The 14,495-nt window shown below is 32.6% G+C and overlaps 2 protein-coding genes across 3 annotated transcripts; both read right to left on the reverse strand.

The window, feature by feature from the left end:
• Positions 1-465: 465 nt before the first annotated feature.
• Positions 466-5,280, reverse strand: LOC109818743 (putative disease resistance RPP13-like protein 1). 2 transcript variants are annotated; one of them, XM_029268913.2, is made up of 2 exons: positions 1,091-5,280; positions 466-945 (listed from the first exon to the last, which is right to left on the reverse strand). In XM_029268913.2, exon 1 carries the CDS (start codon positions 4,915-4,917, stop codon positions 1,102-1,104), a length of 3,816 nt encoding a protein of 1,271 aa, XP_029124746.2. In that variant the 5' UTR covers positions 4,918-5,280; the 3' UTR covers positions 466-945; positions 1,091-1,101. The 2 variants fall into 2 exon arrangements, with proteins under 2 accessions (XP_029124746.2, XP_029124745.2); XM_029268912.2 differs by having other exon boundaries at positions 466-995; positions 1,091-5,278.
• Positions 5,281-9,610: 4,330 nt separating this feature from the next.
• Positions 9,611-13,831, reverse strand: LOC145952331 (uncharacterized). Its single transcript, XM_083064677.1, has 4 exons — positions 13,816-13,831; positions 12,940-13,016; positions 12,754-12,855; positions 9,611-10,069 (listed from the first exon to the last, which is right to left on the reverse strand). Exons 1-4 carry the CDS (start codon positions 13,829-13,831, stop codon positions 9,611-9,613), a joined length of 654 nt encoding a protein of 217 aa, XP_082920803.1.
• Positions 13,832-14,495: the final 664 nt, after the last annotated feature.

The raw sequence follows: 14,495 nt of genomic DNA on the forward strand, positions 1-14,495 counted from the left end.
GAAGCAAACATTTCGAAAAAAAGAGAGGAAGAAACACGAAGCAAACACTCCGAAAAAATATTAAAAAACGTGAATTTCATTATAATTGACGTGGATATTGAATTGTAAATAATTATAAAATTATAAGTGATTTGGATCACACATCATCGACACGTCATCGACAGTACCGGTACCCTTCTTTTACAGAGGGTACCGTAGAAATTCTCTAATTATAAACAAAGTAAGTTACATATGAATAAACACATTAAATATATAAAATGGTTTATCAATTTTGTCCTTTTAATTTTATGAACTTTGTCTTTTAATCTCTAATTAAAAACGAATCATTTTAATTTATATATATATATATATATTTATTTATTTTAATTTTTATAATTTCATAAATTTATATTTATGAACATGAAACTATAAAAATCATGAGGATAATTAAACCTAATAAAATTATTATTTAAGATACTTTTAACATAAACAAAATTTAAATAATTCACTTATATGCTCGCACGTAGTTTGTACAATCATAAAGCAACAAAAGACAGAAAGATACAAAGATTTAGAACGCAAACCCAGGATACCAACAGCCACAAAAGCACTCACTTAAAATACTAGATTTGATATAAAGACTAAAGAGGATTGGAGGAATATTTGAGTGAAAGCAATAATGAAAATTTCCAGTTTTAAGAAGTACAAATGACTGTAAAAATATAAGGTCTCACACTCTCACAAACAAATTATAGGACAATGACAGAGGTTTTGGTACAACATTGCAAATGGAAACTGCAACAGATGTTTACAGAATAAAGGAAAGTAGAGACAATATTTGTCACCATTTTACAATGACCCGCCCAGATCCTAAAGTGAGATGTGGATGATGACAGAATCTTTAACTCAGCAGAAAGAATCTCGAGATTCAACTTTGTATTAAGCTTTAAAAGTTTGCTTCAGAGTCTGCATCAATATTGTAGACTACCAATGATGGCTAGAAATAAAAGGCTTTCCTACATAAATCCATAATGGAGCTAACATTGTAAGAAAACTGAAAAATACAATACATGATGGAAAAAACCAAGCAAGTAGCTATTAAGTTACTCACCTGAGCATTAATTATGTGTTCGTTTCACCGTTGATAGTTATGTATGGAATGTGAGAAATCTTAGGCCACTCTTTCCCTCCTTTGACACAACTTGCTTCTAGTAATGGACATGTCCAGATGGTGAACTTTGAAAGAGAAGAAGGCAATCCCTCTTCAGGTAAGGATTCAAGTTGTTGAGCATTTTCAATATGAAGCTCTTTAAGAGAGGTGAGATGCTGAAGCCACTTCCCATCCAAGCTTTTTATATCACAAAGATTATATATCTCTAACCGCACAAGAGAAGTGGGCAGCAATGACATTTTCATCTTCATGAGCACATTCAAAACTTCACCTTCAATATACAACTTTGAAAGACAAGTTAGCCTCTGCAAACCCCAGTCGCGGATAATTGTTGTCAAGAAACTCCCCCCAAGTCTACCGACTTCTAATTGCCGTAGCTTGATAGGCAAACCGTCTTTTGCGAAAGACTCGAGATTTGGGAGACCATTGATTATCAAACGTTGAAGGGAATTAAGAGTGTTAATTTGTAGCTGGAGTGATTTAAGCTTACCACAGTTGGACACCATCAAATCAATGAGGTTAGGAGTGGGCAATCCGCCCTCGGGAAGTGAGTCGAGTTCAGGACAATCCTCTATGACCAAATGTCGAAGAAGTGAAAGACTCTGGGAAGCATTTTCTGCAAAAGAAATGGATTTCAAATTCTTACAACCAGAAATCTCAAGATTTTCGAGCACAGGGAGACAACCTAAGGTGAAGGAAGTCAGTGAATAACAGCTTCTATGCATTTCCAAATTCTTAAGTGAAGTGTAATTGTGCAAGGAATCATGAGGTAAGAATTCCAATTTCTCACAATCATGTAAAGTGAGAGATTGCAATGTTGTGGGCAGACCATCTCTTAAGGATGCTGGGGAGGTAATGTTTGAGATAGTTAAGTCTACCATGCAGTTGGTGGACTCGAGAAAAATTGAGGAAAGGGAATTGGTTGATAAGTTTTCTCGGAGTTGGGGACAGACCATTGGAACCAATAGAGGACAATCGGATAATTCAAAACTAATTGAAGGAAGATTGTTGGGTAAGGTTCCTTTAAGTTTGGGACAATCATTGAGAAATAGTTTTGATAGCCTTGGAAACTCTATAGTAGTACCTCCAATCAAGTTCCATTCCTCCCACTCTGGCATTCTTCGAAAGCTTAGGGTCTCCAAGGAGGGAAATGGTTGAAATGAAGTTGAATTACTTCCATAGAATTCAGTACCAACAGTCTTCACTGATTTCATCCCACAAATGTAGAGTCTTTTGAGACTAACCAATCGTCCAAGGGGAGGCAATGACCAACAATAATAACAATGCATGATGCACAATGACACCATGTTACCAAATGAAGAATCACCCAACCAATTAGGGAAGCTGCTTCCACCATAGAATCTGATGCTCAGTTCCTTCAAATTTATTGGTGGCTGTAGCTGTTCAAGTACAAGCCTCTCAATTTGCGTGTTTTCAGTCATACCGCAATCCCATTCTAATGCTAAAGAATCTATTTGATCTTTCTTCTTCAAATTGGCTTGGGCAGCTTCAGAGGGGTCAGTAACATTTTGTAACTTTAAAATGGAAAGTTGTCCTCGTAGACGGGAGAAGTTTTTCAGCTCTCTAACCGTCAATCCATCTGGCGTTTTGCTGATGACAAAGTCAGATAGGGTATGAAGATTTTGTAGTGTGGCTATTTGTATAGGCATCTTCTTCAAATTAGTCCCTCTGATGTTTAGGTGTTGTAGATTTACCAAATTTCCAATGTCCTCAGGCAATTCAGTGAGTAACTGACAATAGGATAACAACAAGGTCTGCATATTGTAGAGTTTGCATGTTGCATCTGGCAATCTCTGAATTTTAGTGTAAGAAAGATCTAAGTATCGCAGGTAAATTAAATTTCCAATGTCCTCGGGCAATTTAGTGAGTAACCTACAATTGGACAACAACAAGGTTTGCATATTATAGAGCTTGTATGTTGCGTCTGGCAATTTCTGAATTTTAGTGCGAGATAGATCTAAGTATCGCAAGTAAATTAGATTTCCAAGAGAATCAGGCAATTCAGTGATATGGGCATGCCTTGACCAGGACAACACCCTTAACTGTTTCATTACTGGTAAAAAGTCATGTACTACCTTGTTTGATAGATGAAGATCATAAAGATTAGATAATGCTATGAACGTACGCAGACCTTTTGATCCATAAGGGAAATCAAATTTATTGAAACCCTTATTGTATGAAAAGTGACGAACACTTTCAAAGCTTGCATGTGAAATTGGTTCCTCAGACCTGAGACAATATGAAGATGAAATCATTGTGGCTAAATCATTGATGAGGTCATGCATTTCAAAGATTGCTTGTCCCGAACGTGACCCTCGATGTATTAGTGACCTTGATACTAGTTCATCGAAGTATTCATCACCTATTTCTTCTATAGTTTTGTCACTTTTGGACTGACAAACCAAGCCTTCGGCAATCCATAGCCGAACTACCATATCTTTTTCTAACCTATAGTTCTTTGGAAATATAGATAGGTAAGTGAAGCATCGTTTTAAAGGAGCAGGAAGATAATGATAGCTCAATAGTAGAGCTGGTAGCACCTTAACATTTGGCAAATCCCAAACGTTACTTTTTAATACCTTTTTCCAATAATTTTCTGATAAATTGGTGCGAAGAAGACCCCCGAGTGCCACTGCAGCTAATGGTAAGCCATCACATTGTTTTGAAATTTCTTTACCAATTAATTCTAGGTTGGATTGTTTGCTGCAATTATTTGCTCCAAATGCATGCTTAGAAAGTAAAGACCAACAATCATCACTAGGAAGAGGTGTGAGACGGTAGATAGGCAAATATGTTTGCATGGCTTTTGCAACACTCTTATCTCGTGTTGTGATGATAATTTTACTCCCCATTTCTCCAGCCCTAAAAATGTCCATTAGATTGTTCCAGTCAACATAGCTTCCATCCCATATGTCATCCAATACAATCAAAAATCTTTTATGACTCAAGCTCTCTTTCAGTTTCTCTTGGAAAATATTCAAATTATCTGTATCGATGGATTTGTAAGTGACAGATTCAAGAATGGTTTTAGTAACCCTGCAAACATCAAAATCCTTTGAAATATAAGCCCATGCTTTCAGATCAAATTTCTCTTGTACATCTAGATCATTGTAAAGGAGTTTAGCAAGTGTAGTTTTGCCAAGCCCTCCCATGCCCACTATGGAAACCACTCCTATTTTAGAACCACCAGCATCCTCAGACATCAAATATTTCTTAAGTTTCTTTCTGTCACCATCTCGGCCAAAAATAGTAGATTCATCTACCACAGAACTTGTAGGAGTTCCATGCCAAACACTGCTTGAAACACCTTCTTTCAGCTGAAGGATGTCTTTTTGCAGTGCTAAGTGCTCTAATCTTTGAAACAAGTCTTGAATTTTAGAATTGATAACTTTTTGAAACTTGTTGAAAGGAGAAGAAAGGAAGTTGAGGACCTGATGAGTAGTGGATTGAGTCGGAGAGTTGGCTTCCAGTTTGCATCGCAAAGCCTCAGTGTTGATTTGATCAAGCAAATCTTCAGCATCAAAGAAAGCTTGTTTGAGAGCATGGAGCCATTTCTTGACTGGAGGGTTGGTGAATTGTTTCTCTTCAGCATCATTGAGTAAAGCTTCAACACTCAGCAGTGTTATTCTAAGCTTTTCGAGGAGTGAAGTGTCAGGCTTCTTACTACGAAACAAGTCATGGGAAACGATCCTGTCCAAGAGCACCTCCACAGCAGCTGAAAGCAAAGCTTCTCCCACAAGAGCCATAGCAACGATGCACAGCAAGTCAACAATAAAAGCAGTGTGGAACAAACAAGTGTATGTTTCTTTATAACTTATAATGCAAGCTGCTAACCATGGTTACCGGTTAATAGTTAGTATACAATTATTAATTAAGACCATTAACTTTTCCCACACAGCAGCAGGTCTATGGATGTAAATATTTTATCCTTTGGACAAGGTGAGAAAATTAATATTTTACTATTTTATTACTCTATTCACATTGTCTGTTCTTATTTGTTTGTTGTTTTCAAAGTTGAACGTTAATTATTGTTTTAAAATTATGTCATGACATTTTTACACACACCATTTTATAGTATTTGCTGTTTTAACATATAAAAAGTTCTAAAATGACTTCTCAATTTTCAATTAGTATTACTTTTTTTTTTCATTTGCTTCATTATCATAATTAAAATAATATATTTAGGAATATATATTTATTGAGAAAGAAAGATGTATCAAAGAGGTCTCGGGGATCCATAATATGTCAATTTCCAATTGTAAAAGTGTTTGAAGTTCAATGTGTATGCAGTTACTGACATTAAAACTACCAAGATGTATACTCGAAGATGTTAAAAAATTATCTTATAATTTAAAATTTAATTTAAATATTTAATTTAATTAATCTTTGTTTTATTTAATATTTGTAATTTGCAAAAAATCAAAAAATTGTTATGGCCTTCTTCATTTTGACCAAACCTGCAGTTAGTTAGTAAAGTGCACCACGTACACTTTTAGTGTTACCGAAAAGCTAGCCAAAATATAGTGCACATCCACACACAACGTACACCTTTTGTTACCGAAAAAACTTGCATGGGAGGGCACATTCTTTGTCTAAAAATATATTGTGCTTATATATACAGACCCTAATATGTGAAAAAGATAAGAAAAATACATAGCTCATTTTTATCTCTTCCTCAATATTTTTTCTACTATAAAATTATAATTTTGGAGCGATGTTCTTTGGTTCGGGGATCTTTCGCTGCACTCGAACGGTCTAACGGGTTAACGTATCTTGGAAGAGGAGCGCACTATAAGACTCTAAATTACCAGTGCAGTGGGGGCGTTTTCTCTCTAAAGATAGCGTTCTGCGTGCTTCAACTCAGGCTACTCTAAACTTATTATTTAATATTCTAAGTTGCTCTTTGTGTTTAATTAGTTGTTACTGATTGTTCTGTTCTAATTTTATAATATTCATTGTGTTATTGATATTGGTTTTATTGGAAAATCTAAATATATTTTTTTTTTGTGTTCTTTAAATTTATATTTCTAACAATCTTAGAGAGAAAAAGCCTTTTCTTTTCTTGTTCAATATCAACATGTCTACAATGACCATTTTAAATTCTTTGAGTAGTAAGCCAGAAAATTTAATGGTGAAAATTTTTTATGTTGGCAACAACAGATGAAATTTTGGCTTATAGAGTTGAGTTTATTTTCTATTATTTTAAATGGAAAATCTGAAAATTGTCCTGATTGTGCCTTGTTTGAGGCTGGTTCTTCTAGTGATAAAGATATTTTGTGTCATGGTCATATTTTGAGTGCTCTATCTGATAATATTTATAAAATATTTTGTCATACAAAAACTGCTTTGGAGTTATGAGACGCTCTTGAACTAAAGTATGGTGCTGAAAATGGTTTAAGAAAATACTCTTGTAAAAGAATGATTTATTTTCAAATGGAAGATGGAAAACCTTTCTCTGACCAAGTTCATGAATTTGAAAATATTATTTATGATATGAAAATGAAAGAAATTACTTTGCCTGACATAATGTTTGTTAGTTCGTTAATTTCTAAATTGCCTCTTTCTTGGTTTGAATTTGCAAGAAGCCTTAAGCATAAACCCGATCATTTCAATTTATCTGATTTATTGGTTACCTTGCGAATTGAAGATAAACATCGTATTTCACAAAAGGATTCTAATAAAACTCCTTTTCAGGCTAAGGCTCATTTAGTGGAAAAGCTAATAAGCCTAAACAAAAAAATTTTCAAAAAATATGGTTTTTCCAATAATAATAAATTTGGTCAAAGCTCTCATTTCTCTAAAAATAAAAACAAAGCTTTTAATAACAACTGCAAACCAAAGAGTAAAATTCAAGGAAATGAGTCCTTCTGCTTTGTTTGTGGAAGAAACAATCATTTTGCTAAAGATTATTTTCATCGTCGTCGTCAACCAAAAGGCATTACATTTGATCCCAAATCATCATCTCAGCCTCAAACTAATGTTATTACCGCTAATGCTAGCTCGGATTCCCCATCTAACAGGTATCATGTCACTAGCCCAGAGTTAAATTTTATTTATAACTCAAATGATTGGTGGATTGACTCTGGAGCTAATGTTCATGTGTGTGCTGATAAAAAATTATTTTCTTCATATCAAGAATGTGGCACACGTACTGTAAGCATGGGGAATGGGAGCCTAGCACGCGTCATTGGTCTAGGCCGAGTAGAATTAGAATTATCTTTAGGAAATTGTCCTGTTTTAGATGAAGTTTTTCCTGTTTCTGAAATTAGAAAAAATTTGATTAGTGCTGCTTTGTTAGTTCAACAAGGTTTTAAAGTTGTTTTTGAATCCAATAGAGTTGTAATGTCTCAACATGGTTCTTTTGTTGGGAAAAGATATATTTGTGATGGTTTATTTAAACTTAGTATCATGTCTTCCTTTATTAATAAAAATTCTAGCATTTCTTCATCTTCTATTTCAAATGTTGAATGTTGTGACATTTGGCATGGTAGACTTATTGGACATGTTAACTTGAATTCTATTAAAAGAATGATGACACTTGATCTTATTCCTAAATCTTTTAATGAATTGAAACAAAAATGTGAAGTTTGTGTTCAAGCCAAACAACCTAGAAAATCTTTTCAAAATTCTATCTAAAAGGAAATTTGTGTGCTTGAACTCATTCATAGTGATATATGTGATAGTAATGGTGTTATTACTCGTGGTGGAAAGAAATACTTTATTACCTTCATTAATGACTTTTCAAAATATTGCTATGTATACTTGATTATTCATAAAAGTGAGTTATTTGAAAAATTCAAGGTTTATAAAGCAGAAGTTGAAAATCAATTAGAAAGGAGTATTAAAATTCTTCATTCTGATAGAGGAGGGGAATATTCTTCTAATGAAATGGGTGAATTTTTTTGAAACACATGGCATAATTCATGAAGTCACTCCTCCCTATGGTCCTCAATCTAATGGAATTGCTAAAAGAAAAAATCGTACTTTATTAGACATGATAAACGCTATGCTTATAAGTTCTAGTTTGCCTGATAATTTGTGGGGGAAGCTTTGTTTACTGCATGTCACATTTTGAATAGAATTCTTTATAAAAATATCGATAAACCCTTATGAACTTTGGAAAAATAGAAAACCAAATTTGAAATATCTCAAAGTGTGGGGTGTCTTGTAAAGGTGAATATTCCTATTAATAAGAAAAGAAAAATTGGTCCCAAGACGGTTGATTGTGTTTTTCTAGGATACTCTTTACATAGTACTACTTATAGATTTTTAGTTATTAATTATGAAGTTTCTGAAATTTCTAATAATATAATTATGGAATCTAGAGATGCTGTTTTCTTTGAAAATATTTTTCCTTTGAAGAATAAATTGTCTAAACCTGTTTATGATACTTCTAGCTCTGTTTTACCTTCTAGTAGTACTGTTGACAAGGATTTTGAACCTAGAATTAGTAAAAGAATTAGAAAAGCTAAAGATTTTGGTCCTGAATTTTATTCTTTTTTACTTGAAAATGATCCTAAAACTTATAGTTACTACAAAAAAATCAAGTTTTAGCTACCACCAAAATCGGTCGCTATTTAGGTAAATTCAGTCGCTATTTCATTCAGCGACCGAAATAGCGACCGAAAAATTCCGTCGCTAAAACCCTGGTCGCTATTTCAAATAGCGACCGAAATTTTTTCCGTCGCAATTTAGCGACCGAAAAATGAGTCGCTAGACAATACAAATCCGTCGCTAAAATTTTGGTCTCCTAACTTCTGGAGACCAATTTTGCGACCGAATTTTTTGGTAGCAATTTCCGGCGCTATTTTTTGCATTTATTTAATAAAACCATTTTATGAATCTGTCGCTAATTCGGTCGCTAAATAATTGATGTAGCTACGGATAATATCGGTCGCTATTTCGGTCGCTAAAAAATTGATGTAGCTACGGATAAAATTGGTCGCTATTTCGGTCGCTAAAAAACTAAAATAGCTACGGATAAAATCAGTCGCTATTTCGGTCGCTAAAAAACTAAAATAGCTACGCATAAAATCAGTCGCTATTTCGGTCGCTAAAAAACTGAAATAGCTACAAATTATATTGGTCACTATTTCGGTCGCTAATAACTGGAATTAGCTACAAATTGTTTCAGTCGCTATTTCGGTCGCTAAAATATACCAGTATTTTTAAATTCTTTTTTAATTATTAATTTATACCTGTTAACGAATATGAAATTAACAATATATTTATTACACAATTTATAATAATAAACTAGAACATACTAAAAGACATAATCTTATCGATGAAAATTTATATTATAGTGAAAACTAAATAAAATATAAGTATGTCAATATAGTATGCTAAAAACACAATAATAACATAAAACGTTTAAACTTCAACAAAGTAATAGTGAAATACAATAAAATATCCTGAAACAAGTAAAATAAAGAAGCTTAATTAAGGGTCTTCTGCTATGTCATCAAGAGCATCATCAACAGCATGGTCAGGATCATCTGGCCTAGTACTCGGTGCAGGAGGGGTTGGCCTTAAAGGGTCAATGTTGAGATGGCATAGTATATACTGCATCTGCTCATCATGCTGTCGTATATGCTCTTCCAATGCTTTTTCCTTTGCTTCCTTTGCAGCAAGCTCAGCATTTAATTTAGTTATCCTATTTTGCATTTCTTCAATCACCCCTGCAGTGACTGGTGATGGCTGTGACTTAGAAGATTGTGGAAGTGTTGAGCGAATGAAATCATCGGTCAATCCAGCAAGCCCATACAAGTTCCCCTTCGGATTCTTTTTAACCACCTGCAAATAAACTTCATTATCACTAATACAAGTAGAAGCAGAGCCCTCTGTGTCATCCTGTGTAGCTTGTTGCTTGACTTCAATTAGACGCTCGTTATATTTCTCCTAAAAAAAATAAAAAATATTATTTCAACAAAAATTTCAAGACAATATATTCTTTGATTTTAATTCAGCAAATAATTGTTATTTTACAGCAAATAATTCAGCAAATAATTCACCCTAGTCAACGTCATGATATTTTCTACAGGATTAACCAATCACACAATATATATCCTTAAAGCAAATATAGATTCTTGAACACGTATCCAGAGGGGCTTTTTTTGTATGAATCTATAGAACTAGTTATAAGTATAACATGCGTAGAAACATGAATTATTATAAAGTTTTCTAATATGTATAATTCCTTTAAAAAAAATTGAAACAGAAAATAAAATATATTAATATTTGGGCGGGTGCCACCCATATTTACAAAGAGAGATATAATTCCTTAAATGATTATCTATTAAAAGAAGCATATCCCTATATGTATCTTTATCCCAAAGTCAACAATTAGTTAAAGAAAATTAATGTGGCCAATCAAATCATCGCCTTAACAGGAAAAAGGAAAATCTCCTTGTCACTGTATTTTCCAGTCAATATTCTGGACAAATGTCATGCGTAACCAAGAGAAATACAAATGGTGGAATTGCTGAAACCAAAGGGTCAATTATTTCATCCTATTTTACAACTAAGATGCCGTTTGAAAGTAAATATTTTGAAAGTTTCATGTCAAATAAGCCCAAGACTTCTACTCCATTATTAAATAGTGCATATATATCAATTCATTTTAATTAATATAATTAACTAATATGAATATTTCAGGCCAATTATTCTCGTTGACAAAGTAAAAACCAAAATCAGTTTGCCTTCCCATGGCCAGAACAATTAGCAAACAATTAATTGGCAAGCTTATTAATAAATTGCAAAAGCTGTTACACAAATGAATGAACAAACGTGCATGAAAATATAGAGCAAATCCAAAACTGATTCAGAAAAGTAAGACATGGTGAGCAGTCCCGTAGTTTACAACTTCAATCCATAATTGTCCATTAAACCACTCTCTCCCTCTATTTAAAGGCACAAAGTTTAACGAATAGTCCTCTAATGTTTTCTAACAATTCTCACCTTTTTAATACATTAACATAATGCCTCAATCGTGTGTGAGAAGGGACGGTGGTAATTTGGTGTCAGATATATAGCATGTAATTAATTCAACTCAATTCACCTTTAACCTGCTTAAAAAAAATGAGTTGATTTGATATTAGATTAATTTTTAATTTCTTTGAGTTGAAAATCTCAACCTATGTATAATGAATTCACGAGTTGGGTTGATTAAAATAATTAATAATAAATTATTTAATAATTAAAATAAATAATGATAAATTATTTGAATTAAATTAAAATTTGGAAAGTGATAATTTATCTTTTTTAAAAAAAATTTACATAGTTACCACCAGTAATTAACTGTCATTTTATAATTCTAGTTAATTCAATGGCTAGTTTTACCAAACGCATTTAATTCAATCCACTTGCTTATCAGCTTTTAGCTAGCTTATTTATTTGATTTGTCAAAATAACCTGTGGCTAACTTCAAATGATATATGGCTCTGTGGTTGTTTTCTCTTATATCTAGAGGGGATAATTTATCATGTTTATGATAATGAGTAGTTATTATAATATAGTGGTGATCAATATAAAAATTAATATAAATTATATTGTTTGTGAATTATATGATATGAAAGAACGTGCATAATTTAAATAAAATTTTTTAAGTATTATAATATAATATTTAATATTTTTCGGGCCTATTCCTTTAACAAACTTTTGGATCCATCTCCCTGTTTTCCGATGTCTTTTTGGTGTTTACTTACTACTAGTATGAAATGCTGATACATTTTTCATAATCTTTCAGTGAACCATATAATAGGATCAATAAATAAAATAGTCATTTTGAATAATCGTCTCCTATTCAATCTATTAAATTATAGCATTTTTAGAGTTTTTTTAATGACAATTATTTTAAAGTAGGAGTGACAAAACAGGTAGCTTGCTCTGTTTTAACCCACTCCTCCACCAACCCATCCAAAAAATAGGGTGAAGTGGGTTGGCTTACTTGCTAGAGGTGGACTGAAACTTAAATATGCAGTGGAGGAATTAAAATTACAAATTTATAAAATTCAGATACTAAAGTAATGGAATTAAATTTTGAAAGATTGAAACTGTAGATTTGATATTATAAGAGGATAAAAAATGTAATTAGCCAAATAAAAAATAAAACATGTTTTTTTAATTGAAGTAAAAACAACAAAACAATAGAAACTTTGAATTCAATAGGAGTGTCAGGTTGGACCAGACTTATTCAACCCAAGTTTTTAAATAACCATTTTTCAAAATCCGAATCTAATCTAATCAAGACTCAGAAAATCTCAAAAATACTCATAGTCGTATTCTAAAATCTTAAAAATACTCATAGTCGTATTCTCATAGAATTGGGTCCCTATTTCACAGGTCAGTCAAGTATGTTAAACAAGGCCTAAATTTTATTTATACACGACTCACCCAAAGGAAAAGGGAAAATGTTAACGCGGCTACATCCCATTTCTGGGTGTACGGTGTAAAAAAAATAGAAGAAGAAATAAAGATAAATTGATAAATGGAACGAATCATATGACAAAATAAAAATTGATCACAAACAAAAAGGAAAGTCAACAAAAATTACAGAATAAAACAAAACATGGAGAGGAACTTACAGCAATGTTGCGGGCTTTATCACTGACCCATTCTCCAGTCTTAAGTTTTTTTGTCTTTTCCACTAATTCCCAAGCAGTAGGGGGACGATTTAGCTCCTTCGCCTATATAAATTTAAATATTGCAATTCAACCAATCAATTATATTAAATTGAACTAAATATAAATAAAGAATTGAAATAAACTTACCAATTTTTCAAAGTGGGCTCCTGCAGATATGGAGCCACCAGTGTAAGCTGTTGCTCCATTCTCTACAGCCCGATTCCCTTTAGCAGTATTACTTTTGTTTTGAAATTTTTCAGAAGCCCAATGTTGATCCAAAATAGCCCGATTCCCTTTAGCATTTTCTAGTCTTGTTTACTATCTATTTTATTGAATCTTAGTCAACATTATTAAAGATTAATTATTTTTAGCGTAGTTTGTTGTTGGTATATACAGTTTTATGATGGTTATATTTCTCAAGCAGGAAACTTGAACAAGAGTCTGATTTGGGAGAATAATGTAAGAAATTATTTAATTTTACATTTTATTATTTAAATCAATTTTTTAATAATTCGGAAGAAATTTTGGATTAAGAAATAGTCACTAAAACTAGCTAACTGCATTACTAAAGAACCCATTCACATATCCACAAAAGTTCAGCTTAAATTACAACAGTCAGCAGCAAAATATACCTAGTAGCAGTAAAAGAAGGCACCGTTGTTGATTTACATCAGACGAGCAAAGTTTCTAGTTACTCTTCTCGAACCAGAAATTGAATAGCATACCTTATAAAAAAATTGATTTACTTGTAGAGAATAATTGCAGAAGTTGGTAATCTCCTAACTCTTTATTTATTTACTCAAGATGTTGAAAAAAGTAATACATATCAGAAATCAAACTTAAGCAAACTTCTCAATATCACACCACAGAAAGTAGAGCAACAAAAAAAAAGCAGGAGATACTAATTTTATCAATTGTTCGCAGGACCAAAAACTCAAATTTTGCATAAAAAAATGGATACTTTTGCAAAGAGTTGAAATAAGCTTTACTTTTGAAATTTTCCCCACCAAATTCTAGAAATACCAAATTTTGTAGCCATTATGAACAACGATTTTTAAGTGCAGTGCAACAACACGATATTGGACAACCAAGAAACAAATCAGCATACTAATTGTGATAATAAAAAGACAGACACTTCCACTAATCACACTTCTTCATAATACTATACTTCAAACAATGTACAACCGCTGGAGCTGAGCTGTTTAGATATAAGGAGAAATTTTTTGAGTTTTTCTACTTAAAATATAGAGTTTTCTTTCTAGTAAAAAGACTGTTCTAAACATGCATCCAAGAAAATTTTTAAAATATATATATATATCAATAAATGGATCAATCTGCACCATTTCTACACATCCCTTAAGAGTAAATTGCTGAAGATGTCACAACCTTTTTAAGTCTGACGTTGCGACAAGATTTTTGGAGTGCCAGAAATTCAGATTTCTCAAATGAGGCAAATATTGTAAAAACATAAAAGGAAAAGAAAATTGCTATCGTTTAATTTGTAATTTTCCTTTAACAAAAAGGCAAATAATTAGGTATGTTCGTAAATCAATCGTTAGAACAGCGAGAAGAATGAGTTTAAATAAATAAAAGTATAAAAAGTGAGGGAGAATGAAAGCGAGAAACAGCGAGAAGCGATGAAATACCTAACAGAGAAGGAGGCGTGGTGGCCGGCGAGGGGCTGTTGGAGCAATTTAACGGAG

The sequence above is a fragment of the Cajanus cajan genome, chromosome 10 (genome assembly GCF_000230855.2).
Source record: "Cajanus cajan strain Asha chromosome 10, NIPB_CcT2T_4, whole genome shotgun sequence".
Lineage (NCBI taxonomy): Eukaryota > Viridiplantae > Streptophyta > Magnoliopsida > Fabales > Fabaceae > Cajanus > Cajanus cajan.

Excerpts from the sequence above, each read along its gene's own strand:
- LOC109818743 (XM_029268913.2), bottom strand. The coding sequence starts at position 4,917 with ATGGCTCTTGTGGGAGAAGCTTTGCTTTCAGCTGCTGTGGAGGTGCTC.
- LOC145952331 (XM_083064677.1), bottom strand. Across the intron at positions 12,856-12,939 it reads GAGCCCACTTTGAAAAATTG|GCGAAGGAGCTAAATCGTCC; the intron begins GTAAGTTTATTT and ends AAATTTATATAG. Across the intron at positions 10,070-12,753 it reads ATAAAGCCCGCAACATTGCT|GAGAAATATAACGAGCGTCT; the intron begins GTAAGTTCCTCT and ends TATTTTTTTTAG.